The 27,221-nt window shown below is 44.7% G+C and overlaps 1 protein-coding gene across 1 annotated transcript in view; it reads right to left on the reverse strand.

Annotated features, from left to right (window-relative positions):
* POLN (DNA polymerase nu) overlaps positions 1-27,221 on the reverse strand; it is a 230,118-nt gene that overhangs the window by 131,068 nt on the left and 71,829 nt on the right. Inside the window, exon 14 of the mRNA XM_054029682.1 lies at positions 27,047-27,136. Within this exon, the coding sequence (XP_053885657.1) occupies positions 27,047-27,136 (90 nt within the window). The remainder of the gene's footprint in view (positions 1-27,046; positions 27,137-27,221) is intronic.

The raw sequence follows: 27,221 nt of genomic DNA on the forward strand, positions 1-27,221 counted from the left end.
AGTCCCATCAAGGGTCAAGCCGGTGTCAGAGTCAGCAATGGGGGTCAAGGTGAGGAAATAGGAACCAGGCATGGTAGGCAGTAGGAACAGGGATGAGGCATGGTAGTTATCAGGAACAAGGAGCATTCAACAGGGATGAGTTTTCATGAAAAACATGCACATGGATGCATTTCATGCTGGGGCCCTGTTTCTTTGGACAGTATCACTCCAATGGCTACATCAGAGGTGTCAGCCTCAAGGACAAAGGGTTGGTTAAGATCAGGGGAGACCAGCACTGGGGCACATGTGAATGCTATGTTCGGGTATTCAAAGGCCTGGTGAGTCTCTAGTGGCCAATGAAACCTTGCACATTTGTGAAGGATGACAGTTATAGAGGTTGTGACCTTTGAAAGTTCGGAATAAACTGTAAAAGCTGGCAAACCCCATGAACCTCTGGAGGTCTTGGATGCTCCAAGGTTCAGCCCAATCCTGAAATGCAGATACCTTCTGAGGGTCCATCCGTAGTCCGCCTTCTGACAGTATGAACCCCAAAAATTCAACAGATGATTGGTCAAATACAGACTTTTCTATATAATCCGTGCTGACACAATCGTATTCACACTTCATGGACATGGTGGTCATGGCTTGCTTGACTACTGGAATAGATTAGACTATCATTAACTATGCCACCACAAACTGGTCTAGGATATCTTGAAATATGTCATTGATCAGATGCTGGAAAGTGGCAGGAGAACTGGTAAGTCCAAAGGGCATTACCAAATACTCAAAGTGTCTGTAACTTGTTCTAAAGGCTATCTTCCACTTGTCCCCCGCCCTGATTTGAACTAGTTTATATGCTCCACTAATGTACAGTTTAGCAAACACCTGTACTCAGTCCAGGAGCCCTGGGATTAACAGTAAGGGATACCGATTTCATATAGTTATTTGGTTCAGTGCCCTGTATACTACACAGAGTCTCAGAGAGCTGTCTTTCTTCTTTACAAAAAGTTATGGGGTGCCTGCGGGGGAGGTAGAGCGATGGATAAAGCCTTTAGCTAGGTTTTCCTGGAGCTGATCCCTTAATATTGCTAGCTCTGATTCAGACATAGAATATATACACCCAAACTGAATGTTGGCTCCGAGATGAAAGTCAACAGGACAATTATAAACATGATGCACGGGTAGTGAGTCTGCATTCTGTTTTTCAAAGACATCATGGTAGTGCCGGTATTTCATAGGAAGATGTGGTCTGTCATGCGGGGATGGAGTTTTTAGGTCCAACACGGTTGCCACCACATGGGGGAATGTCTGGTTTACCAGACTAGAATCCTCTGGCTTGGTTTATCGGGTTTTCAGTTCTTGAATGAGAAGGCAGTTCTCCCTACAGACACTCAGTGGGAAGGCAGTGACGTATTGGACCATAGAATATGGTGATTGTGATGAATGAGCCAGGGTGCCCCTAAAGTCAGAAAGAAATGTGGGGAGGAAATAAGGTTAGATCATAGGGCTTCCCGGTGTTCCCCAATCACCATTTCCAGCAGTGCAGTCTCCTGTGTAACTAGGCCTGATGCCAGTGGAGACCCATCTACTGTTTCTACCAGGTCTAAGGTAATGCTGGATTGTAGTGGGAGACTGAGGACCTGGGTCACAAAAAAAAAAAAAACATGAAATTGTCTCCCACTCCCGAATCAATCAATGCCTATTTTATAGGAAAGGCCTACTTGGCCTGCAGGATCTGCAATTGCAGGGGAATCTGTAGAAGTGGAGGTGGATGAGGAACTTCTAGGTTAGCATAATTTTGGGGTGTCTTCCAGATGGTAGCCAGCTTCGGGTCCCCAACTGGGTGTGGAGTTAGTTTCTTCCCTATCATCAGCTTAGCAGGGGTTTTGACAGGACACTTGGATACTACATGCCCTGGCCTCTATAATAGAAGCAGAGGTTCTCCTGTCTTCTGAACTCTCATTCATGTGGGGATAGGCGGCGTCATCCAGAGTCAGTTGGTATGGAGGCAAAGCTCACTTGGGCCTGAGTACTGACTCTTAGGTGAGTGAAGGAGGTAGGTAGGCTCATCAACCTATGTTCTAGTTGCCGTTCATGCAGCCTGGTGTCTCTGGATACATCGGCCCAGCAAGGCCTCTAAAATGGGGGGGGGGGGGGGAAGGATCCACCCATGCCAGCTTGTTTTTTAGTTCTTTGCAAAGGGCAAGCCGAAATGGATGGAGGAGTTAGGCATCATTCCAGGCATCATCTATGGCCAAATGTCTGAACTGGGTGACATAGGAAAGGGCTGATCCCAGGATTTGCTGGAGCTTTTGTAAGACAGTCTCTGCTGTGCAGGCTTTGTGAGGGTCATCGAAAATACTGGCAAACGCTTGTAAAAACAGTTCCCAGTTGGTCAGTAGTGAGTGATTCAGTTCTAAAAAGGGGGAGGCCCATGCCAAGGCCTCCCCAGTAAGCAGGTTCAATACGAGCCTCAACTTAACTTGATCTTTGACATACTCCTGGGGCTGGAGCATAAACAGGAGTCTGCATTGGGTAATGAACCTGCAAAACTTATTGTGGGTACCATCATGTCTCTCTGGAAAGGAAACTCGGGCCAATCACTCGAGCCAGTGTCGTAAGAGATGTATAGTGGTTACACACAGTCACTCTGAGTACTGTACCTTGCTCCTGCAAGGAATGATTTCCTGTCTGCAGCTGTTAAACTTGGTCCCTCAGTTTCTAGCTTTCTGCCTGGAGGGGAGTGATCTGCTCCTGAGGACTTACAGGTACTGGTCCAATAGCAGGGCAAGAATCCCGGCAGTGTCCATACTCAGTCCAGGGGTTCAACAATGAGTCCTGGAGGAAACTGAGGTTGGTTTGAGCAAGCTGTCAGGGCCTGTAACATGGGCTGTCTGACTCTAGTGGCTGGAGCCAGGAGTACAGTTGAGGTCACTCCAAGGATCAAAACTGGGGTCAGGGTTGTGGTCATGCCAAGTGTGAAGCCTGAGTCAGAGTCAGAAATCACACCAAGGATCAAAGCTGGAATTAGCAACTCGGGGCAGGAACAAGGTGTGGTAACAGGAGCAGGGACAAGGTTCGGTAGCTAGCCACCGCCTCCCCATCTGGGCTCTCTCAGGCAGCCACCATACTGCACAGAGCAGCAACCCTGAGCAGCCACCTTCAGCCTCATGAGAAGCGCCTCTGTCTCACTCCCTGTCTGGGCCAAATGTGCCAGAGGGCAGGAGCAGTGGGAGGAGGACAGAGCCCACCCTCCCACACAAGTAACTCTGTAAGGGAGGGTAGAGCACGGCAGTCCCCAGGTTGGGCACAGGGTGGGGGATCTCTGGGGAAGGCATCGGGAGCAGGTTCCCTGGCCTTGGCTCATCCATGGCCAGTGCTGGCCCCATCAGGCCCAGATGTATGTGCTCCCCACTCATGTGGCCCCAGTGCCTCCCAGGAGTCGGTGGGATTGGCTGCCCTGGCCCAGGGAGGTGGGGTCTGGAAGTTCCTCCCAGAAGAGACACATGGGGCAGTCACGTGTCCTCCCCTTTACATTGTAGCCCCCAGTTTCAGGAGGCATGAATCATCTACGTAGACAAGGGATGGGATAGAAAAAGGAAGCTTTATCGCTGGTGGTGTCCAATCAGCAGTCTACTCTTAGTCATCTAACCCTGCTCTGTCAGTGGGTGTAGCTTCTGGTGTTGAGTTTTTAGCGGCAGTTTCCACTTCACTCCTTACAACTCAGTGGCTCAGCAGATAAGGTTTCTGCTGAGCAGCCTGATGGGCCTGGTTTTGAGACCTGTGGTACCTGATAAATACAGATTTCAAATTGAGGCCATATTCAGCACACCAGATATGGTAGAGGCTTTAGATGTAAAGTCTTTGACTGGAAATAGACCTGCACTAGTTATTCAGAGTTCCCGAAGTCCTGCAGATTCATCTTCTCTGTTCCAAACTTCAACTTGTCCTCCTTTTGATAAACAGCCTGGCCATTGTATCAGAAGCTGTCTGATAAGTAATAACCTCCAAGGAAGGCAAATGGACATTTCCATTAAAACTGCCACTCAAGAGGACACAGGCCTCACCCTCCCTGATTTTCCTGGCAACCCAAAGAAAGAATGGGGAAAGGAGGAAAATGGTACATCTGATTAGCTTATTCATTAATTATCATTAAAAATTGCTATTGCACAAGAGGATTGGAGGACAGCAAATGACATACCTAAATTTATAGAAGATTCTAGTAGTGAACTGGGCAATTACAGACCATAAGTTAAAGAAGAGCTCTGTGTAGCTTGAAATCTTGTCTCTTTCACCCACAGAAGTTGGTCCAATAAAAGATATTACCTCATCCACCTTGTCTCTCAGACCACAAGCTTTCCATTTGTATCTGGTAAACTCTCATCAAAGGAAAATTATGTCTCATTAATCTGTTAGAATCCTCTGAATGTGTCAAAAAGTAAAATATAAAGAAAAATCAATTGACATAATTTATTCTGACTGTCATAACTATAAAGGGAAGGGTAATAGCTGTCCTGTGTACAGTACTATAAATCCCTCCTGGCCAGAGACTCCAAAATCCTTTTCCCTGTAAAGGGTTAAGAAGCTCAGGTAACCTGGCTGGCATCTGACCTAAAGGACCAATAAGGGGACAAGATACTTTCAAATCTTGGGGGGGGAAGGCTTTTGTTTGTGTTCTTTGTTTGGGAGTGTGTTCGTTCTCCGGGACTGAGAGGGACCAGACATCAATCCAGGTTCTCCACATCTTTCTAAACAAGCCTCTCCTATTTCAAACTTGTAAGTAAATAGCCAGGCAAGGCGTGTTAGTTTTCCTTTGTTTTTCTCAACTTGTAAATGTACCTTTTACTAGAGTGTTTATCTTTGTTTGCTGTACTTTGAACCTGAGACTAGAGGGGAGTCCTCTGAGCTCTTTAAGTTTGATTACCCTGTAAGGTTAATTTCCATACTGATTTTACAGAGATGATTTTTACCTTTTTCTTTAATTAAAAACCTTCTTTTTAAGAACCTGATTGATTTTCCTTGTTTTAGATCCAAAGGGGTTTTGGATCTTGATTCACCAGGAGTTGGTGGGAGGAAGGAGGGGGGATGGTTAATTTCTCCCTGTTATAGATCCCAGGGAGGGGGGTTGGAACTGATTCACCAGGAGTTGGTGGGAGGAAGGAGGGGAATGGTTAATTTCTCCTTGTTTTAAGATCCAAGGGGTTTTGGATTTGTTTTCACCAGGGATTTGGTGAGGGTTTTTCAAGGCTTCCCAGGGAGGGAATCCATTGATGGTGGCAGCCGAACCAGAGCTAAGCTGGTAGTTAAGCTTAGAAGTTTTTCACGCAGGCCCCTACATTTGTACCCTAAAGTTCAAAGTGGGGATCTCAGTCCTGACATGGTGAATAGCGGTGGGATCATTTTAAACCCAAAAGCCAGTGAGATTTTTTTTTCCTTCTAGCTGCTTGGAAAGCCGAGCTGGAAGTAGATAGATGCGTATCTTATCTCTCCTTGCCTGAAGGCAGAGGTGTTAAGTTTTTTTTACAGGTCCTTTGTTAAGAGAAGGGTTCAATTAGCAAATGACTGGTAAAAGGTATTTACAAGCTGAATTGTTTTTTTTTCTTTTTACATCCTCGGGAGTAGCTAGTTAGAAAGTTACTGTTAACTCTGCAGCAGCCAGAGCTGAGAGCTTCCCAGTTTGTCAACTGCAAAGGGGGTTACCCAGCACAAGAAAACAGGAAAATGACTACCAAAGAAGTAGCTAACAAAATAGAACTGGCCAAACTAGAAGCAGAAGAAAATGAAAGAAAACATCAGAGACTGCTTCAATTAACAAAACTCGAGACAGAGCAGAGAGAAAGAGAAGAAAAAGCCAAAGAGGAGGCCCACAAGAGAGAGATGGAGCTGAAAGAAAAAGAGATGAAGATGAAAGAAAAAGAGATGGAGGAGAGAGAAAAAGAAAGGAAGCATGAACTGGAAGTAGCAAAGGCTAAGCAGGATGCACCAGCCAATGCTAACAACCCCCCTCCAGGTACCACTTCCCATCCCAGAAGATTCCCCACCTACAAGGCAGGCGATGATACTGAGGCCTTCTTAGAAAATTTTGAAAGGGCCTGCCTTGGATACAGCATCGCTACAGACCAGTACATGGTAGAGCTGAGGCCACAGCTCAGTGGACCCTTAGCAGAGGTGGCGGCTGAAATGCCTAAGGAACACATGAACAGTTATGAACTTTTTAAAAACAAGGCCAGAATCAGAATGGGGATAACACCCGAGCATGCCCGTCGGCGGTTCAGAGCCCTAAAGTGGAAACCGGATGTGTCATTTACCCGTCATGCCTACCACATTGACAAAAATTGTGATGCCTGGGTATCAGGAGCAAATGTTAAATCTCTGGAAGATCTGCTTTCCCTAGTAAAAATGGAGCAGTTTTTAGAGGGTGTTCCTGAGGAAATAGAAAGGTACATCCTAGATAGGAAGCCCAAAACTGTAACTGAGGCGGGGGAGATTGGAGCCCAATGGGTGGAGGTGGCAGAAAAGAAAAAAACTAGTAGCAGTTGGAGCGAATATCAGAAGGGGCGAGCCGAAACAAAACCTTACCACCGAGGACAACCCAAGGCCCCACCCACATCCCAAAGGAAACCCCAGACGCCTTCTCACCCCACCACACCAGTCTCCACCAACCAACCTCGTCCCGGTGATACCTTAGCAGGGCGATGTTTTAAATGTAATGGACTGGGACATATAAAGGCTCACTGCCCCAAGAACCCCAACCGATTACAGTTCATTACACCCCAATCACACCAAAGATCCCCAAACCCAGATGCCTCTCTCATACCCTCGGAGCGAAGGGAAACCTTGAGAGTGGGCGGAAGGAAGGTTACCGCTTGGAGGGACACTGGGGCTCAAGTGTCAACTATTCACCAATCCCTAGTGGACCCCAAACTCATCAACCCAGAGGCTACAGTGACAATTCAACCCTTCGTGTCACAATCTGTAACCTTGCCTACAGCCACGTTGCATGTCCAGTACAAGGGCTGGTCAGGAATGTGGACTTTTGCAGTCTATGACAATTATCCCATTCCCATGCTGCTGGGGGAAGACTTGGCCAACCATGTGAAGCTAGCCAAGAGGGTGGGAATAGTCACCCGCAGTCAGGCTAAGCAAGCTTTCACCCCCATCCCTGTTCCTGAGCCGTCCACCAGGGCCCCGTCTGTGTTACCGGAGACCCAGACAAAGGTGGTGGAACTGGATCCCCTGCCAACGACTGCAACAGCCGTAGTGGATCCAATCCCAGAGACCCAGCCAAAGCCAGTCCCAGAACCGGAACTGGCAACGCAACCAGCACCAGAACCATTGCCAGCCCTGAGTCCAGCGCTTGCAAACCCGTCTACAACTCCAACGCCAGAGGGCACCAGCGAGCCTGAACTGGCAGAAGCAGCAGATAACCCTACCCAAGAGGCTCAGCCAGAGCCTGAGTTACCACATAGTGCACCAGCGGACAGCGGTTCACAGTCAATGGAAACAGCCCCAGCACCTGCATCACTTCCAGAGGGACCAAGCCCCAGTCCACAGTCCAAGGAGGAACTGATGTCTCCAGCATCAAGGGAACAGTTCCAGGCCGAGCAGGAAGCAGATGACAGCCTTCAGAAAGCTTGGGCGGCGGCGCGGAGCACCCCACCGCCTCTCAGCTCTTCTAACCGATCCCGGTTTGTTGTAGAACAAGGACTTTTATACAAGGAGACTCTTTCTGGTGGGCACCAGGAAGACTGGCATCCTCAAAGGCAGTTGGTAGTTCCCACTAAGTATCGGGTAAAGCTCTTGAGCTTAGCCCATGATCATCCCAGTGGCCATTCTGGGGTGAACAGAACCAAAGACCGGTTGGGGAAGTCCTTCCACTGGGAGGGAATGGGCAAGGACGTTGCTAATTATGTCCGGTCTTGTGAGGTGTGCCAACGAGTGGGAAAACCCCAAGACCAGGTTAAAGCCCCTCTCCAGCCACTACCCATAATTGAGGTCCCATTTCAGCACGTAGCTGTGGATATTCTGGGTCCTTTCCCAAAGAAGACACCCAGAGGAAAGCAGTACGTACTGACTTTCATGGATTTTGCTACCCGATGGCCGGAAGCAGTACCCTTAAGCAACACCAGGGCTAAAAGTGTGTGCCAGGCATTAACAGACATTTTTGCCAGGGTAGGTTGGCCCTCCGACATCCTTACAGATTCGGGAACTAACTTCCTGGCAGGAACCATGGAAAACCTGTGGGAAGCTCATGGGGTGAATCACTTGGTTGCCACCCCTTACCACCATGAAACCAATGGCCTGGTGGAGAGGTTTAATGGAACTTTGGGGGCCATGATACGTAAATTTGTAAATGAACACTCCAATGATTGGGACCTCGTGTTGCAGCAGTTGCTTTTTGCCTACAGGGCTGTACCACATCCCAGTTTAGGGTTTTCACCATTTGAACTTGTGTATGGCCGTGAGGTTAAGGGGCCATTACAGTTGGTGAAGCAGCAATGGGAGGGGTTTACGCCTTCTCCAGGAACAAACATTCTAGACTTTGTAAGCAACCTACAAAACACCCTCCAACATTCTTTGGCCCTTGCTAAAGAAAACCTAAAGGATGCTCAGGAAGAGCAAAAGGCCTGGTATGATAAACATTCCAGAGAACGGTCCTTCAAAGTAGGAGACCAAGTCATGGTCTTAAAGGCAATCCAGGCCCATAAAATGGAAGTGTCGTGGGAAGGACCATTCACGGTCCAGGAGCACCTAGGAGCTGTTAACTATCTCATAACTTCCCCCACCTCCAACATAAAGCCTAAGGTATACCATGTTAATTCTCTTAAGCCCTTTTATTCCAGAGAATTAAACGTTTGCCAGTTTACAGCCCAGGAAACAGATGACGCGGAGTGGCCTGAAGGTGTCTACTACGAAGGAAAAAAGGATGGTGGCGTGGAAGAGGTGAACCTCTCCATGACCCTTGGACGTCTGCAGCGACAGCAGATCAAGGAGCTGTGCACAAGCTTTGCACCAATTTTCTCAGCCACTCCAGGATGGACCGAACGGGCATACCACTCCATTGACACAGGTAATGCTCACCCTATTAGAACCCCACCCTACCGGGAGTCACCTCATGCCAAAACTGCTATACAAAGGGAGATCCAGGACATGCTACAGATGGGTATAATCCGCCCCTCTAAGAGTGCATGGGCATCTCCAGTGGTTCTAGTTCCCAAACCAGATGGGGAAATACGCTTTTGCGTGGACTACCGTAAGCTAAATGCTGTAACTCGTCCTGACAACTATCCAATGCCACGCACAGATGAGCTATTGGAGAAATTGGGACATGCCCAATTCATCTCTACTTTAGACTTAACCAAGGGGTACTGGCAAGTACCACTAGATGAACCCGCTAAGGAAAGGTCAGCCTTCGTCACCCAGGCAGGGGTGTATGAATTCAATGTACTCCCTTTCGGATTGCGAAATGCACCCGCCACCTTCCAAAGACTTGTAGATGGTCTCCTAGCGGGATTGGGAGAATCTGCAGTTGCCTACCTCGATGATGTGGCCATTTTTTCTGATTCATGGGTAGAGCACATGGAGCACCTGGAAAAAGTTTTCGAGCGCATCCAGCAGGCAGGACTAACTGTTAAGGCTAAAAAGTGTCAAATAGGCCAAAACAGAGTGACTTACCTGGGGCACCAGGTGGGTCAAGGAACTATAAATCCCATACAGGCCAAAGTGGATGCTATCCAAAAGTGGCCGGTTCCAAAGTCTAAGAAACAGGTCCAATCCTTCTTAGGCTTGGCTGGATATTATAGGCGATTTGTACCCCACTACAGCCAAATCGCCGCCCCGCTGACAGACCTAACCAGAAAGAAACAGCCAAATGCAGTTCAGTGGACTAATGAGTGTCAAAAGGCCTTTAACCAGCTTAAGGCAACACTCATGTCTGACCCTGTGCTAAGGGCCCCAGACTTTGACAAACCGTTCCAAGTAACCACAGATGCGTCCGAGCGAGGCGTGGGAGCAGTTTTAATGCAGGAAGGACCGGATCAAGAATTCCATCCTGTCATATTTCTCAGTAAGAAACTGTCTGAGAGGGAAAGCCATTGGTCAATCAGCGAAAAGGAATGCTATGCCATTGTGTATGCGCTGGAAAAGCTACGCCCATATGTTTGGGGACGGCGTTTCCAACTACAAACAGACCATGCTGCGCTACAGTGGCTTCATACCGCCAAGGGAAATAACAAAAAACTTCTTCGGTGGAGTTTAGCTCTCCAAGATTTTGATTTTGAAATACAACACATTTCGGGAGCTTCTAACAAAGTGGCTGATGCACTCTCCCGGGAAAGTTTCCCAGAGTTAACTGGTTAACAATTGTTTTTGGAATGAAACATATTGTTAGTTTTTATATAATCAGTAGTATGTCTAAAGGTACATGTGTCTTATTAACTCTGTTTTCTCCTAGAACTCCAGGAAGAAATCACAGCCAGTGTGGAACCGAACATCCAACACTATCTGTGATTTGGGGGGCGTGTCATAACTATAAAGGGAAGGGTAATAGCTGTCCTGTGTACAGTACTATAAATCCCTCCTGGCCAGAGACTCCAAAATCCTTTTCCCTGTAAAGGGTTAAGAAGCTCAGGTAACCTGGCTGGCATCTGACCTAAAGGACCAATAAGGGGACAAGATACTTTCAAATCTTGGGGGGGGAAGGCTTTTGTTTGTGTTCTTTGTTTGGGAGTGTGTTCGTTCTCCGGGACTGAGAGGGACCAGACATCAATCCAGGTTCTCCACATCTTTCTAAACAAGCCTCTCCTATTTCAAACTTGTAAGTAAATAGCCAGGCAAGGCGTGTTAGTTTTCCTTTGTTTTTCTCAACTTGTAAATGTACCTTTTACTAGAGTGTTTATCTTTGTTTGCTGTACTTTGAACCTGAGACTAGAGGGGAGTCCTCTGAGCTCTTTAAGTTTGATTACCCTGTAAGGTTAATTTCCATACTGATTTTACAGAGATGATTTTTACCTTTTTCTTTAATTAAAAACCTTCTTTTTAAGAACCTGATTGATTTTCCTTGTTTTAGATCCAAAGGGGTTTTGGATCTTGATTCACCAGGAGTTGGTGGGAGGAAGGAGGGGGGATGGTTAATTTCTCCCTGTTATAGATCCCAGGGAGGGGGGTTGGAACTGATTCACCAGGAGTTGGTGGGAGGAAGGAGGGGAATGGTTAATTTCTCCTTGTTTTAAGATCCAAGGGGTTTTGGATTTGTTTTCACCAGGGATTTGGTGAGGGTTTTTCAAGGCTTCCCAGGGAGGGAATCCATTGATGGTGGCAGCCGAACCAGAGCTAAGCTGGTAGTTAAGCTTAGAAGTTTTTCACGCAGGCCCCTACATTTGTACCCTAAAGTTCAAAGTGGGGATCTCAGTCCTGACACTGACTTTCAAAAGGCCACTCACATGAGGAACTAAAGAATTAAGAAGGCATGGAATGAGAGGCCAAATATTGGCATGGATCAAAAACTGGCTAAGAGACAGAAAACAAATAGTAGGAATAAATGGTCAGTTCCCAGCTTGTCAAAAGGTTAACAGTGGGATGATTCAAGGTTCCCTTAATATATTTACTAATAAGTTGGAAAGGGGAGTGAGCATGAGTTAGCCAGCAGATGACAGTTATTTAAGTTGTCAAATCTCAAAAAGACTGAGGGGCTTCAGATGGACTTAACCAAGCTGCATGAATAGGCAACACGGCAGCAGATGAAGTCCAATGTTAATAAATACAAAAATGCACACTTGAGTGAAAATTTTATATTACTCATATACTTTATAGGATTCTAAATTAATTGTATAAACTCAAGAAAGGGCCAAAGCATCATTGTGGCTAGATCAATGATGACCACTGCTCAAAGTGAAGCTGAGGTCAAAAAAGCTTACAAGATGTTAGGATACATAAGGCACAGGATGGAGAATAATATAGAAATAATTGTAATGCCATTATATAAAGCAATCGTACGCTCTCATAAGAAATACTGTGTTCCCTACTGGTCACCCCATCTGAAAAAGGATTAAGGGCAGAAAAGATTAAGAGCATGGATAACTTTTACAAAGAAAGATTGGAAGACTGGGATTGTTAACCTTAGAAAGAATATGAATAAGAGGGAACATGATAAAAGAATATAAAATGAATGATATAGAAAAAGCAGCCAAAGGCTCAAACAGGGGACTGATTTGACAATACTAAGTTTAGAAGGAACAGAATCATGTACCTGAGGGCACAATTTGAGTGGGCCTTTCAAAAACTTTATTGACATGTGTCATAACTATAAAGGGAAGGGTAATAGCTGTCCTGTGTACAGTACTATAAATCCCTCCTGGCCAGAGACTCCAAAATCCTTTTCCCTGTAAAGGGTTAAGAAGCTCAGGTAACCTGGCTGGCATCTGACCTAAAGGACCAATAAGGGGACAAGATACTTTCAAATCTTGGGGGGGGAAGGCTTTTGTTTGTGTTCTTTGTTTGGGAGTGTGTTCATTCTCGGGGACTGAGAGGGACCAGACATCAATCCAGGTTCTCCACATCTTTCTAAGCAAGTCTCTCCTATTTCAAACTTGTAAGTAAATAGCCAGGCAAGGCGTGTTAGTTTTCCTTTGTTTTTCTCAACTTGTAAATGTACCTTTTACTAGAGTGTTTCTCTTTGTTTGCTGTACTTTGAACCTGAGACTAGAGGGGAGTCCTCTGAGCTCTTTAAGTTTGATTACCCGGTAAGGTTGATTTCCATACTGATTTTACAGAGATGATTTTTACCTTTTTCTTTAATTAAAAACCTTCTTTTTAAGAACCTGATTGATTTTTTCCTTGTTTTAGATCCAAAGGGGTTTTGGATCTTGATTCACCAGGAGTTGGTGGGAGGAAGGAGGGGAATGGTTAATTTCCCCTTGTTTTAAATCCAAGGGGTTGGATTTGTTTTCACCAGGGATTTGGTGAAGGTTTTTCAAGGTTTCCCAGGGAGGGAATCCATTGAAAATGGTGGCAGCCGAACCAGAGCTAAGCTGGTAATTAAGCTTAGAAGTTTTTATGCAGGCCCCTACATTTGTACCCTAAAGTTCAAAGTGGGGATCTCAGTCCTGACATGGTGAATAGCGGTGGGATCATTTTAAACCCAAAAGCCAGTGATTTTTTTTTTCCTTCTAGCTGCTTGGAAAGCCGAGCTGGAAGTAGATAGATGCATATCTTATCTCTCCTTGCCTGAAGGCAGAGGTGTTAAGTTTTTTTTACAGGTCCTTTGTTAAGAGAAGGGTTCAATTAGCAAATGACTGGTAAAAGGTATTTACAAGCTGAATTGTTTTTTTTTTCTTTTTACATCCTCTGGAGTAGCTAGTTAGAAAGTTACTGTTAACTCTGCAGCAGCCAGAGCTGAGAGCTTCCCAGTTTGTCAACTGCAAAGGGGGTTACCCAGCACAAGAAAACAGGAAAATGACTACCAAAGAAGTAGCTAACAAAATAGAACTGGCCAAACTAGAAGCAGAAGAAAATGAAAGAAAACATCAAAGACTGCTTCAATTAACAAAACTCGAGACAGAGCAGAGAGCAAGAGAAGAAAAAGCCAAAAAGGAGGCCCATGAAAGAGAGATGGAGCTGGAAAAAGCCAAAGAGAGGGCCCACAAGAGAGAGATGGAGCTGAAAGAAAAAGAGATGGAGGAGAGAGAAAAAGAAAGGAAACATGAACTGGAAGTAGCAAAGGCTAAGCAGGATGCACCAGCCAATGCTAACAACCCCCCTCCAGGTACCACTTCCCATCCCAGAAAATTCCCCATCTACAAGGCAGGCGATGATACTGAGGCCTTCTTAGAAAATTTTGAAAGGGCCTGCCTTGGATACAGCATCACTGCAGACCAGTACATGGTAGAGCTGAGGCCGCAGCTCAGTGGACCCTTAGCAGAGGTGGCGGCTGAAATGCCTAAGGAACACATGAACAGTTATGAACTTTTTAAAAACAAGGCCAGACTCAGAATGGGGCTAACACCCGAGCATGCCCGTCGGCGGTTCAGAGCCCTAAAGTGGAAACCGGATGTGTCATTTACCCGTCATGCCTACCACATTGACAAAAATTGTGATGCCTGGGTATCAGGAGCAAATGTTAAATCTCTGGAAGATCTGCTTTCCCTAGTAAAAATGGAGCAGTTTTTAGAGGGTGTTCCTGAGGAAATAGAAAGGTACATCCTAGATAGGAAGCCCAAAACTGTAACTGAGGCGGGGGAGATTGGAGCCCAATGGGTGGAGGTGGCAGAAAAGAAAAAAACTAGTAGCAGTTGGAGCGAATATCAGAAGGGGCAAGCCGAAACAAAACCTTACCACCGGGGACAACCCAAGGCCCCACCCACATCCCAAGGGAAACCCCAGACGCCTTCTCACCCCACCACACCAGTCTCCACCAACCAACCTCGTCCCGGTGATACCTTAGCAGGGCGATGTTTTAAATGTAATGGACTGGGACATATAAAGGCTCACTGCCCCAAGAACCCCAACCGATTACAGTTCATTACACCCCAATCACACCAAAGATCCCCAAACCCAGATGCCTCTCTCATACCCTCGGAGCGAAGGGAAACCTTGAGAGTGGGCGGAAGGAAGGTTACCGCTTGGAGGGACACTGGGGCTCAAGTGTCAACTATCCACCAATCCCTAGTGGACCCCAAACTCATCAACCCAGAGGCTACAGTGACAATTCAACCCTTCGTGTCACAATCTGTAACCTTGCCTACAGCCACGTTGCATGTCCAGTACAAGGGCTGGTCAGGAATGTGGACTTTTGCAGTCTATGACAATTATCCCATTCCCATGCTGCTGGGGGAAGATTTGGCCAACCATGTGAAGGTAGCCAAGAGGGTGGGAATAGTCACCCGCAGCCAGGCTAAGCAAGCTTTCACCCCCATTCCTGTTCCTGAGCCGTCCACCAGGGCCCCGTCTGTGTTACCGGAGACCCAGACAAAGGTGGTGGAACTGGATCCTCTGCCAACGACTGCAACAGCCGTAGTGGATCCAATCCCAGAGACCCAGACAAAGCAGTCCCAGAACCGGAACTGGCAACGCAACCAGCACCAGAACCATTGCCAGCCCTGAGTCCAGCCCTTGCAAACCCGTCTACAACTCCAACGCCAGAGGGCACCAGCGAGCCTGAACTGGCAGAAGCAGCAGATAACCCTACCCAAGAGGCTCAGCCAGAGCCTGAGATACCACATAGTGCACCAGCGGACAGCGGTTCACAGTCAATGGAAACAGCCCCAGCACCTGCATCGCTTCCAGAGGGACCAAGCCCCAGTCCACAGTCCAAGGAGGAACTGATGTCTCCAGCATCAAGGGAACAGTTCCAGGCCGAGCAGGAAGCAGATGACAGCCTTCAGAAAGCTTGGGCGGCGGCGCGGAGCACCCCACCGCCTCTCAGCTCTTCTAACCGATCCCGGTTTGTTGTAGAACAAGGACTTTTATACAAGGAGACTCTTTCTGGTGGGCACCAGGAAGACTGGCATCCTCAAAGGCAGTTGGTAGTTCCCACTAAGTATCGGGTAAAGCTCTTGAGCTTAGCCCATGATCATCCCAGTGGCCATTCTGGGGTGAACAGAACCAAAGACCGGTTGGGGAAGTCCTTCCACTGGGAGGGAATGGGCAAGGACGTTGCTAATTATGTCCGGTCTTGTGAGGTGTGCCAACGAGTGGGAAAACCCCAAGACCAGGTTAAAGCCCCTCTCCAGCCACTACCCATAATTGAGGTCCCATTTCAGCGCGTAGCTGTGGATATTCTGGGTCCTTTCCCAAAGAAGACACCCAGAGGAAAGCAGTACGTACTGACTTTCATGGATTTTGCTACCCGATGGCCGGAAGCAGTACCCTTAAGCAACACCAGGGCTAAAGGTGTGTGCCAGGCATTAACAGACATTTTTGCCAGGGTAGGTTGGCCCTCCGACATCCTTACAGATTCGGGAACTAACTTCCTGGCAGGAACCATGGAAAACTTGTGGGAAGCTCATGGGGTGAATCACTTGGTTGCCACCCCTTACCACCATGAAACCAATGGCCTGGTGGAGAGGTTTAATGGAACTTTGGGGGCCATGATACGTAAATTTGTAAATGAACACTCCAATGATTGGGACCTAGTGTTGCAGCAGTTGCTTTTTGCCTACAGGGCTGTACCACATCCCAGTTTAGGGTTTTCACCATTTGAACTTGTGTATGGCCGTGAGGTTAAGGGGCCATTACAGTTGGTGAAGCAACAATGGGAGGGGTTTACGCCTTCTCCAGGAACAAACATTCTAGACTTTGTAAGCAACCTACAAAACACCCTCCGACATTCTTTGGCCCTTGCTAAAGAAAACCTAAAGGATGCTCAGGAAGAGCAAAAGGCCTGGTATGATAAACATTCCAGAGAACGGTCCTTCAAAGTAGGAGACCAAGTCATGGTCTTAAAGGCAATCCAGGCCCATAAAATGGAAGCGTCGTGGGAAGGACCATTCACGGTCCAGGAGCGCCTAGGAGCTGTTAACTATCTCATAGCCTCCCCCGCCTCCAACATAAAGCCTAAAGTATACCATGTTAATTCTCTTAAGCCCTTTTATTCCAGAGAATTAAACGTTTGCCAGTTTACAGCCCAGGAAACAGATGACGTGGAGTGGCCTGAAGGTGTCTACTACGAAGGAAAAAAGGATGGTGGCGTGGAAGAGGTGAACCTCTCCATGACCCTTGGACGTCTGCAGCGACAGCAGATCAAGGAGCTGTGCACAAGCTTTGCACCAATTTTCTCAGCCACTCCAGGATGGACCGAACGGGCATACCACTCCATTGACACAGGTAATGCTCACCCTATTAGAACCCCACCCTACCGGGAGTCACCTCATGCCAAAACTGCTATACAAAGGGAGATCCAGGACATGCTACAGATGGGTATAATCCGCCCCTCTAAGAGTGCATGGGCATCTCCAGTGGTTCTAGCTCCCAAACCAGATGGGGAAATACGCTTTTGCGTGGACTACCGTAAGCTAAATGCTGTAACTCGTCCTGACAACTATCCAATGCCACGCACAGATGAGCTATTGGAGAAATTGGGACATGCCCAATTCATCTCTACTTTAGACTTAACCAAGGGGTACTGGCAAGTACCACTAGATGAACCCGCTAAGGAAAGGTCAGCCTTCGTCACCCAGGCAGGGGTGTATGAATTCAATGTACTCCCTTTCGGGTTGCGAAATGCACCCGCCACCTTCCAAAGACTTGTAGATGGTCTCCTAGCGGGATTGGGAGAATCTGCAGTTGCCTACCTCGATGATGTGGCCATTTTTTCTGATTCATGGGCAGAGCACATGGAGCACCTGGAAAAAGTTTTCGAGCGCATCCAGCAGGCAGGACTAACTGTTAAGGCTAAAAAGTGTCAAATAGGCCAAAACAGAGTGACTTACCTGGGGCACCAGGTGGGTCAAGGAACTATAAATCCCATACAGGCCAAAGTGGATGCTATCCAAAAGTGGCCGGTTCCAAAGTCTAAGAAACAGGTCCAATCCTTCTTAGGCTTGGCTGGATATTATAGGCGATTTGTACCCCACTACAGCCAAATCGCCGCCCCGCTGACAGACCTAACCAGAAAGAAACAGCCAAATGCAGTTCAGTGGACTAATGAGTGTCAAAAGGCCTTTAACCAGCTTAAGGCAACACTCATGTCTGACCCTGTGCTAAGGGCCCCAGACTTTGACAAACCGTTCCAAGTAACCACAGATGCGTCCGAGCGAGGCGTGGGAGCAGTTTTAATGCAGGAAGGACCGGATCAAGAATTCCATCCTGTCGTATTTCTCAGTAAGAAACTGTCTGAGAGGGAAAGCCATTGGTCAATCAGCGAAAAGGAATGCTATGCCATTGTGTATGCGCTGGAAAAGCTACGCCCATATGTTTGGGGACGGCGTTTCCAACTACAAACAGACCATGCTGCGCTACAGTGGCTTCATACCGCCAAGGGAAATAACAAAAAACTTCTTCGGTGGAGTTTAGCTCTCCAAGATTTTGATTTTGAAATACAACACATTTCGGGAGCTTCTAACAAAGTGGCTGATGCACTCTCCCGGGAAAGTTTCCCAGAGTTAACTGGTTAACAATTGTTTTTGGAATAAAACATATTGTTAGTTTTTATATAATCAGTAGTATGTCTAAAGGTACATGTGTCTTATTAACTCTGTTTTCTCCTAGAACTCCAGGAAGAAATCACAGCCAGTGTGGAACCGAACATCCAACACTATCTGTGATTTGGGGGGCGTGTCATAACTATAAAGGGAAGGGTAATAGCTGTCCTGTGTACAGTACTATAAATCCCTCCTGGCCAGAGACTCCAAAATCCTGTAAAGGGTTAAGAAGCTCGGGTAACCTGGCTGGCATCTGACCTAAAGGACCAATAAGGGGACAAGATACTTTCAAATCTTGGGGGGGGAAGGCTTTTGTTTGTGTTCTTTGTTTGGGAGTGTGTTCATTCTCGGGGACTGAGAGGGACCAGACATCAATCCAGGTTCTCCACATCTTTCTAAGCAAGTCTCTCCTATTTCAAACTTGTAAGTAAATAGCCAGGCAAGGCGTGTTAGTTTTCCTTTGTTTTTCTCAACTTGTAAATGTACCTTTTACTAGAGTGTTTCTCTTTGTTTGCTGTACTTTGAACCTGAGACTAGAGGGGAGTCCTCTGAGCTCTTTAAGTTTGATTACCCGGTAAGGTTGATTTCCATACTGATTTTACAGAGATGATTTTTACCTTTTTCTTTAATTAAAAACCTTCTTTTTAAGAACCTGATTGATTTTTTCCTTGTTTTAGATCCAAAGGGGTTTTGGATCTTGATTCACCAGGAGTTGGTGGGAGGAAGGAGGGGAATGGTTAATTTCCCCTTGTTTTAAATCCAAGGGGTTGGATTTGTTTTCACCAGGGATTTGGTGAAGGTTTTTCAAGGTTTCCCAGGGAGGGAATCCATTGAAAATGGTGGCAGCCGAACCAGAGCTAAGCTGGTAATTAAGCTTAGAAGTTTTTATGCAGGCCCCTACATTTGTACCCTAAAGTTCAAAGTGGGGATCTCAGTCCTGACAACATGTCATTAGAAAAAATAGACTGATAACCTACCTGAGGGTGGAAATCTGAAATAGTTGTTAGAATTAACAGCCAATCATTGATGTTTCAGGTACAATAAGTATTTTAGTACGTGTCGAATAAAAGAATGGGACGGAAGACTCCAGAATGGCACAACTAGATGGAAAAATGTCTTGGTAAATAGTCCTAGTAGATGGCTTTTACTATTCATCAGGACATCTTGAACCTCTTTTAAGCTCCTTAATGTCTAGCCATAGAACATTCATGCAAATAAATGAAGAGTTTGCAGGCTCAGATGGAGTAGAACAGTGTTTCTCAACGTTTTTGATACCAAGGACTGGCTTTCTGCTTTTCTAAACTGTGTCAGGGAGATCTCAGGAACCGGCGCCAGTCTACAAACCGGTTATTGAGAAACACTGGAGTAGAAGAACATGATCTTGGGAGATTAGGTCCAAGTCCAATGGAAATGAAACTAGAAGTTGCATGGACGGCTCCAAGAGAGTGGGGAACTAGTGTTGACAGGCACACGCTGGACCTATGAGTATGACTTGTCTGATCTTCAGAAATACCCTGTGAATGAACGGAATTGGGAGAAAAGTGCAGAGGAGCCTGCTTGACCCTGGTAGTAAGAAAATATATGTGAGGGAGGCTCAGCTGTGACCTTGCAGGGAACAAAATTGCTGACACTTCCTGTTGATCTTCATCACAAATAGGTCTACTTGTGGAGACCCCCTACCATGGAAGATGTATCTGGCCATATCTGGGCAAAGAGACCACAGGTGGTGACTCAAACTATCTGCTCAAGTGATCTGCAAGATAGTTTTGGATCCTCGTAGGTAAGAAGCTTCTAGATCTATCAAGTTAGCAATGTAGAACTCCCAAAGCAGAGTTGCCTCTTGACAGAGTGGAGAAGAGCAGTCTCCTCCATGTTTGTTGAAGTAGAACACTGCCGCTGTGTTGTCTTTGAGAACTAAACGGCTTTTCTTTCCTGACTGTGGCAGGTGTTGACATGAAAGGATTTTGAGCTGCTCTATTTTATTTCCAAGCACAGCACTCAGACACACTGCTTTGCCACCATTAACTGAAAATAGGGGAAGAACTGAAATAAAATTAACTACATTGGTAAGAAATGGGCTGGCAACAGTAGACCATAACGTTAAGATCCATAACTTAACAAATAAATATATATTAAAGAAATGAGGTGATGGTTTACAGTTTTAAAATGTGGTAATTTAAGTTTGCATACAATGTTGGCACACAGACAAGGATAGTGAGATGGCAGTTTTAAGCAGTTTAACCTATGGCTAATGTGTTGCTGGGACGATGTGGACTGAGGTCAGGTAAACATCACTCCAAAATAGCAGGGAGAGGTGCTCAGTAAACTTGTTGTGCAATAGCTTTGATTGACAGCCAGATTTAGCAGTTATGATTGGTCTATAAATATGGACCAATCAGAGAGGGTTTGAAGGTGATTGGAGGATAGGTATGCTAATCATAGGATTGAAAAATAAGCCAATCAGTACAGGCCAAAAACTGTTTATAAGGAAGAGAGCAGGCTGGCAAAAGTCAGTCAGGTTAGGAGCAGGAGAATCATAGAACTGGATGGGACCTTGATTCTACTATGAAGATTAAAAAGAAAAGAAAAGAAAAAGAAGAAACCTAAAAGAGCAAAGAACAGCAAGGAAGAAGACCTGAAGGAAGAAGCTACTGCAGGGTGACAGCAGCAGGCTACTGGGATAGAGCAGAAAAGGATCCTGAGACAGAGCAGAGGGGAAGCATGTCAGCCAAAGTCTAGGATAGGGGTTCGCAACCTTTCAGAAGTGGTGTGCCAAGTCTTCATTTATTCACTCTAATTTAAGGTTTCTCATGCCAGTAATACATTTTAACGTTTTTAGAAGGTCTCTTTCTATAAGTCTATAATATATAACTAAACTATTGTTGTATGTAAAGTAAATAAGATTTTAAAAATGTTTAAGAAGCTTCATTTAAAATTAAATTAAAATGCAGAACCCCCCGGACCCAGGCAGTGTGAGTACCACTGAAAATCAGCTCGCGTGCCGCCTTCGGCACGCGTGCCATAGGTTGCTTACCCCTGGTCTAGGATATAGAATAGGATATAGTGCCATGTGAATGCCTGTTCTCACTTTCAGTTGACATTGTAAATAAGAAGCAGGGCAGCATTATCTTCCGTAAATGTAAACAAACTTGTTTGTCTTAGCAATTGGCTGAACAAGAAGTAGGACTGAGTGAACCTGTGGGCTCAAGTTTTACATTGTTTTGTTTTTGAGTGCAGTTATGTAACAAACAAAAAATCTACATTTGTAAGTTACACTTCCATAATAAAAAGATTGCAGCACAGTACTTGTATGACATAAACGAGAAATTGTATTTTTCAGTTCATTTTTACAGTGCAAAAAATAATACAAGGTGAGTACTGTATTCTTTGTATTCTGTGTTGTAATTGAAATAAATATATTTGAAAATGTAGAAAAATATCAAAAATATTTATTAAATTTCTATTGTTTAAGAGTGCGATTAAAAAAAATTAATCACAATTACTCAGTTTTAATCGCAATTAATTTTTTTGAGTTAATCGTGTGAGTTAACTGCAATTAATTGACAGCCCTAGTGAAAAGGCCTCATGTAAAGAGGGCTGTACATAAAAAAAAAATGGTGATTCCTATTCCAGCCACAGGCATCAAATGTCATCCCACTGAGCTGTTCACTTAGCAGGGCTGAATGTTTGTGCCATCTTCAGAGGGGGACCAACAAAAACTGCTGCCCCACTAATGAGACAGCCGCTGCTAATAATTCAGCCTGCAGCTAGAGGAAGACACTGGCAGACAGGTGATGAACAAGTTGCACTTGCCTACTCCTAAATGGTCCACCATTGAGGTTGATTAATCTGTGTGTTCCGAGGTGGAAGGATGAAGAGAGATGACAGAAAAAGCAGGAAACAGACTGTCTCCAAGATCTGAGTCTGACGGATCTCTCATCAAACCAGGCAGAGACAGTAGAGTGAGGTGCTTCTACCAAATGGAGGCAAAACATTGGACTTTTGGCAGAGTTCCAAGCCATCTATCTACATTACCTCTACATCTATCTATAGGGAGCACTTTGGTGCCAAAATCTCTCCAGTGAACTGCCTCCATGAGTGCCTGTGAGCATTGTTACCTAGTAGTCTGTTCCAATGCCTGTCCCTGGGAATAAATATTTTTAAAAAGCAAGGAAGGAATCCTGAAAGTTAAAATATACCTAAGCAGCCCACGGCCAACTTCAAGAGAGTCCCTTCTACAGGCGAGAAAACACCTGCCATTAGGTCTATCTTCCTGACAATACCAAGGTAAGGTTCTGGGGAATTCTAATAACTTCATAGCCAAAAAGCTAGAGAATACTCCATTATCCCTGAAAAACTTTGTAGCAGCTAAATAGAATTATAATCAGAATCTTTTCTATATTAAGCCTGCAAATACCAGGAGCAACTGAGTTCTTCACTAGCCTTTTTATTTTTGATAAACAGTATCTACATTGGACAAAAATTCTCTTTAATTTCTGGCACAAGAAAACTAAAATGAGATCATGACGATTCAGAAAGTGAAGAAAAATGTTTAAGCAGATGACAAGTCTACTGATACAACAATCAATAAACTGTATTCCTATAAACTCTCACTATCATTACTGAAAATAACAAGGATAAAAACCATCAATGTAATAACAGGCCCTCAAGGTTACACACCTGTAAAATGAGAGCATTAAACAGTTGTGCATGGTTTCTTATGTACAATATTTATTTGTAATAAACTTTCTACTTAATATTTTTTAAATGTAATTTACCGTGTTTCTCATTTTTGCTACAACTTTTTTCTGTTCCTGAGTTCACTTTTTCTTATCCTTCCTACAATAGATTTTGATGTAATTTTTCATTACCATCTCTTTCTATCCAGTTCTACCATTCTCTTTCTTGCACTGCACTGTGTGCTCTACCTGAGCTTCCATCATTTGATTTTTTTTTATAGTTTCAACAGATAATATCTATGTTTATTTTTAAGTATTTTTTCTGTTTTATCAATTTAAATTTTCACAGTTGCAGGAAATTAAGGAGGTATAAGAAAAGGGGAGATCAGGATTGTTTAATAACAATAGACGTTGAGATTCAAAAAGTTAAAGCTTCATAACTATTATAACACAAATAGTTAACATCACATGTCAAAATATACAAAGTAAATCCTTAAATCAAACTAAGTTCCCAAGCAGCATTTTTCTTACTTTGCCTATATGTAAATTTCTATTATCGATGGAAATATTTTTTTCATTTGTTCATGTGTGGATGTTGTAATTGATGTTTACCAACATTTACTGAATAAATTCTAATCCTTCCAAGCCTGTCTATATTTTTGGCTTTCCAACATCATTCCATTAAATGTCTCTCTACTATGTCATTTTTCCAAGTTATGCCATCAGTTTTTCTCACCTTCCCAGCCTTTCATGCATACAGTTAGCCAAATGTACCAGACACATCATAGCCATAGAACTAAACTAAGACAAGGGACACCAATGTCCAGAGGCAATTCCCAAGAATACTTACTAGTAGTTAGCAGAAAGCTGCCTGGAAAGCTGGCTGCCAGCTCTTCTCCTGGTTTCCAGATGTTAAATTGCATCAAAAGACAGCTAGAAATACACTAAAAACTTTCAGAGTAACAGCCGTGTTAGTCTGTATCCGCAAAAAGAAGAACAGGAGTACTTGTGGCACCTTAGAGACTAACAAATTTATTAGAGCATAAGCTTTCGTGGACTATAGCCCACTTCTTCGGATGCATATAGAATGGAACATATATTGAGGATATATATATACACACATACAGAGAGCATAAACAGGTGGGAGTTGTCTTACCAACTCTGAGAGGCCAATTAATTAAGAGAAAAAAAAAAAAAAAAAAAAACTTTTGAAGTGATAATCAAGCTAGCCGAGTACAGACAGTGTGATAAGAAGTGTGAGAGTACTTACAAGGGGAGATAGTCAACGTTTGTAATGGCTCAGCCATTCCCAGTCCTTATTCAAACCGGAGTTGATTGTGTCTAGTTTGCATATCAATTCTAGCTCTGCAGTCTCTCTTTGGAGTCTGTTTTTGAAGTTTTTCTGTTGTAATATAGCCACCCGCAGGTCTGTCACTGAATGACCAGACAGGTTAAAGTGTTCTCCCACTGGTTTTTGAGTATTTTGATTCCTGATGTCAGATTTGTGTCCATTAATTCTTTTGCGTAGAGACTGTCCGGTTTGGCCAATGTACATGGCAGAGGGGCATTGCTGGCACATGATGGCATATATCACATTGGTAGATGTGCAGGTGAACGAGCCCCTGATGGTATGGCTGATGTGATTAGGTCCTATGATGATGTCACTTGAATAGATATGTGGACAGCGTTGGCATCGGGGTTTGTTACAAGGATAGGTTCCTGGGTTAGTGGTTTTGTTCAGTGATGTGTGGTTGCTGGTGAGTATTTGCTTTAGGTTGGGGGGTTGTCTGTAAGCGAGGACAGGTCTGTCTCCCAAGATCTGTGAGAGTAAAGGATCATCTTTCAGGATAGGTTGTAGATCTCTGATGATGCGCTGGAGAGGTTTTAGTTGGGGGCTGAAGGTGACAGCTAGTGGTGTTCTGTTATTTTCTTTGTTGGGCCTGTCTTGTAGGAGGTGACTTCTGGGTACTCGCCTGGCTCTGTCAATCTGTTTTTTCACTTCAGCAGGTGGGTATTGTAGTTTTAAGAATGCTTGATAGAGATCTTGTAGGTGCTTGTCTCTATCCGAGGGATTGGAGCAAATGCGGTTATATCTTAGAGCTTGGCTGTAGACAATGGATCGTGTGGTGTGTCCTGGATGGAAGCTGGAGGCATGTAGGTAAGTGTAGCGGTCAGTAGGTTTCCGGTATAGGGTGGTATTGATGTGACCATCGCTTATTAGCACAGTAGTGTCCAGGAAATGGACCGCTTGTGTGGATTGATCTAGGCTGAGGTTGATGGTGGGATGGAAATTATTAAAATCATGGTGAAATTCCTCAAGGGCTTCTTTTCCATGGGTCCAGATGATGAAGATGTCATCAATGTAGCGCAAGTAGAGTAGGGGCGTTAGGGGACGAGAGCTAAGGAAGCGTTGTTCTAAGTCAGCCATAAAAATGTTGGCATATTGTGGGGCCATGCGGGTACCCATAGCAGTGCCGCTGACTTGAAGGTATATATTGTCCCCAAATGTGAAATAGTTGTGGGTGAGGACAAAATCACAAAGTTCAGCCACCAGGTTAGCTGTGACATTATCAGGGATACTGTTCCTGATAGCTTGTAGTCCATCTTTGTGTGGAATATTGGTGTAGAGGGCTTCTACATCCATAGTGGCCAGGATGGTGTTTTCTGGAAGATCACCGATGGATTGTAGTTTCCTCAGGAAGTCAGTGGTGTCTCGAAGATAGCTGGGAGTGCTGGTAGCGTAGGGTCTTAGGACAGAGTCTACATAACCAGACAAGCCTGATGTTAGGGTGCCAATGCCTGAGATGATGGGGCGTCCAGGATATCCAGGTTTATGGATCTTGGATAGCAAATAGAATACCCCTGGTCGGGGTTCTAGGCATGTGTCTGTACGGATTTGTTCCTGTGCTTTGTCAGGGAGTTTTTTTAGCAGATGGTGTAGTTTCTTTAGGTAATCCTCAGTGGGATCAGAGGATAATGGCCTGTAGAATGTGGTGTTAGAGAGCTGTCTAGCAGCCTCCTGGTCATATTCCAATTTATTCATGATGACGACAGCACCTCCTTTGTCAGCCTTTTTGATTATGATGTCAGGGTTGTTTCTGAGGCTGTAGATGGCGTTGTGTTCAGCATGGCTGAGGTTATGTGGCAAGTGATGTTGCTTTTCCACAATTTCAGCCTTTGCACGTCGACGGAAGCAATCTATGTAGAAATCCAGTCTGTTGTTTCGACCGTCCGGAGGAGTCCATGCAGAATCCTTTTCTTTGTAGTGCTGGTAGGGAGGATTCTGTGGGTTAGTATGCTGTTCAGAGGTATGTTGGAAATATTCTTTGAGTCGGAGACGTCGAAAGTAGGATTCTAGGTTACCGCAGAACTGTATCATATTCATGGGTCTGGAGGGACAAAAGGAGAGGCCCCGAGATAGGACAGACTCTTCTGCTGGGCTAAGAGTATAGCTGGAAAGATTAACAATATTGCTGGGTGGGTTAAGGGAACTACTGTTGTGGCTGCTTGTGGCATGTAGCAGTTTAGATAGTTTAGTGTCCTTTTTCCTTTGTAGAGAGGCAAAGTTTGTCTTGTAAATGGCTTGTCTAGTTTTTGTAAAGTCTATCCATGAGGAAGTTTGTGTGGAAGGTTGGTTTCTTATGAGAGTATCCAGTTCTGAGAGCTGGGAATGGCTGAGCCATTACAAACGTTGACTATCTCCCCTTGTAAGTACTCTCACACTTCTTATCACACTGTCTGTACTCGGCTAGCTTGATTATCACTTCAAAAGTTTTTTTTTTTTTTTTTTTCTCTTAATTAATTGGCCTCTCAGAGTTGGTAAGACAACTCCCACCTGTTTATGCTCTCTGTATGTGTGTATATATATATCCTCAATATATGTTCCATTCTATATGCATCCGAAGAAGTGGGCTATAGTCCACGAAAGCTTATGCTCTAATAAATTTGTTAGTCTCTAAGGTGCCACAAGTACTCCTGTTCTTCTTTTTACTAAAAACTTTTTTACTTTTTTTTACTTTTCCTTACATTATTGCTGTAGGGATGTTATTTGATCATGAATAGCAGTGAGTTCATCCATAAGACATCTCTCTCCATCATATGAAAAAGTTTGAGAATTTCTGAACTAAGTAAACCGGATTGTAAATTTGAATCAAGTTTAAAACTTAAAAACAACAAATAAATACTTACGAGTTTATTATGCTAGCAATTTCTAAACTAGGTATATGTTTAAAAAAACCTTTCAGTTCTCACCACAACTTCAGAAGTGGATTGAAGATGCTGCATCTCAGTTCTGGGAACTTTCTCACACAGCATATGGAGCTTTAGTTTTTCGAACAGTACCTATATTAACAGAAATTATATATTTCAAGGTAATGGAAATGTTTGAAAATTGAAACATAATGGAGCATTGCTATTGTGCATCTGG

This window comes from Malaclemys terrapin, chromosome 5, assembly GCF_027887155.1.
Source record: "Malaclemys terrapin pileata isolate rMalTer1 chromosome 5, rMalTer1.hap1, whole genome shotgun sequence".
NCBI lineage: Eukaryota > Metazoa > Chordata > Testudines > Emydidae > Malaclemys > Malaclemys terrapin.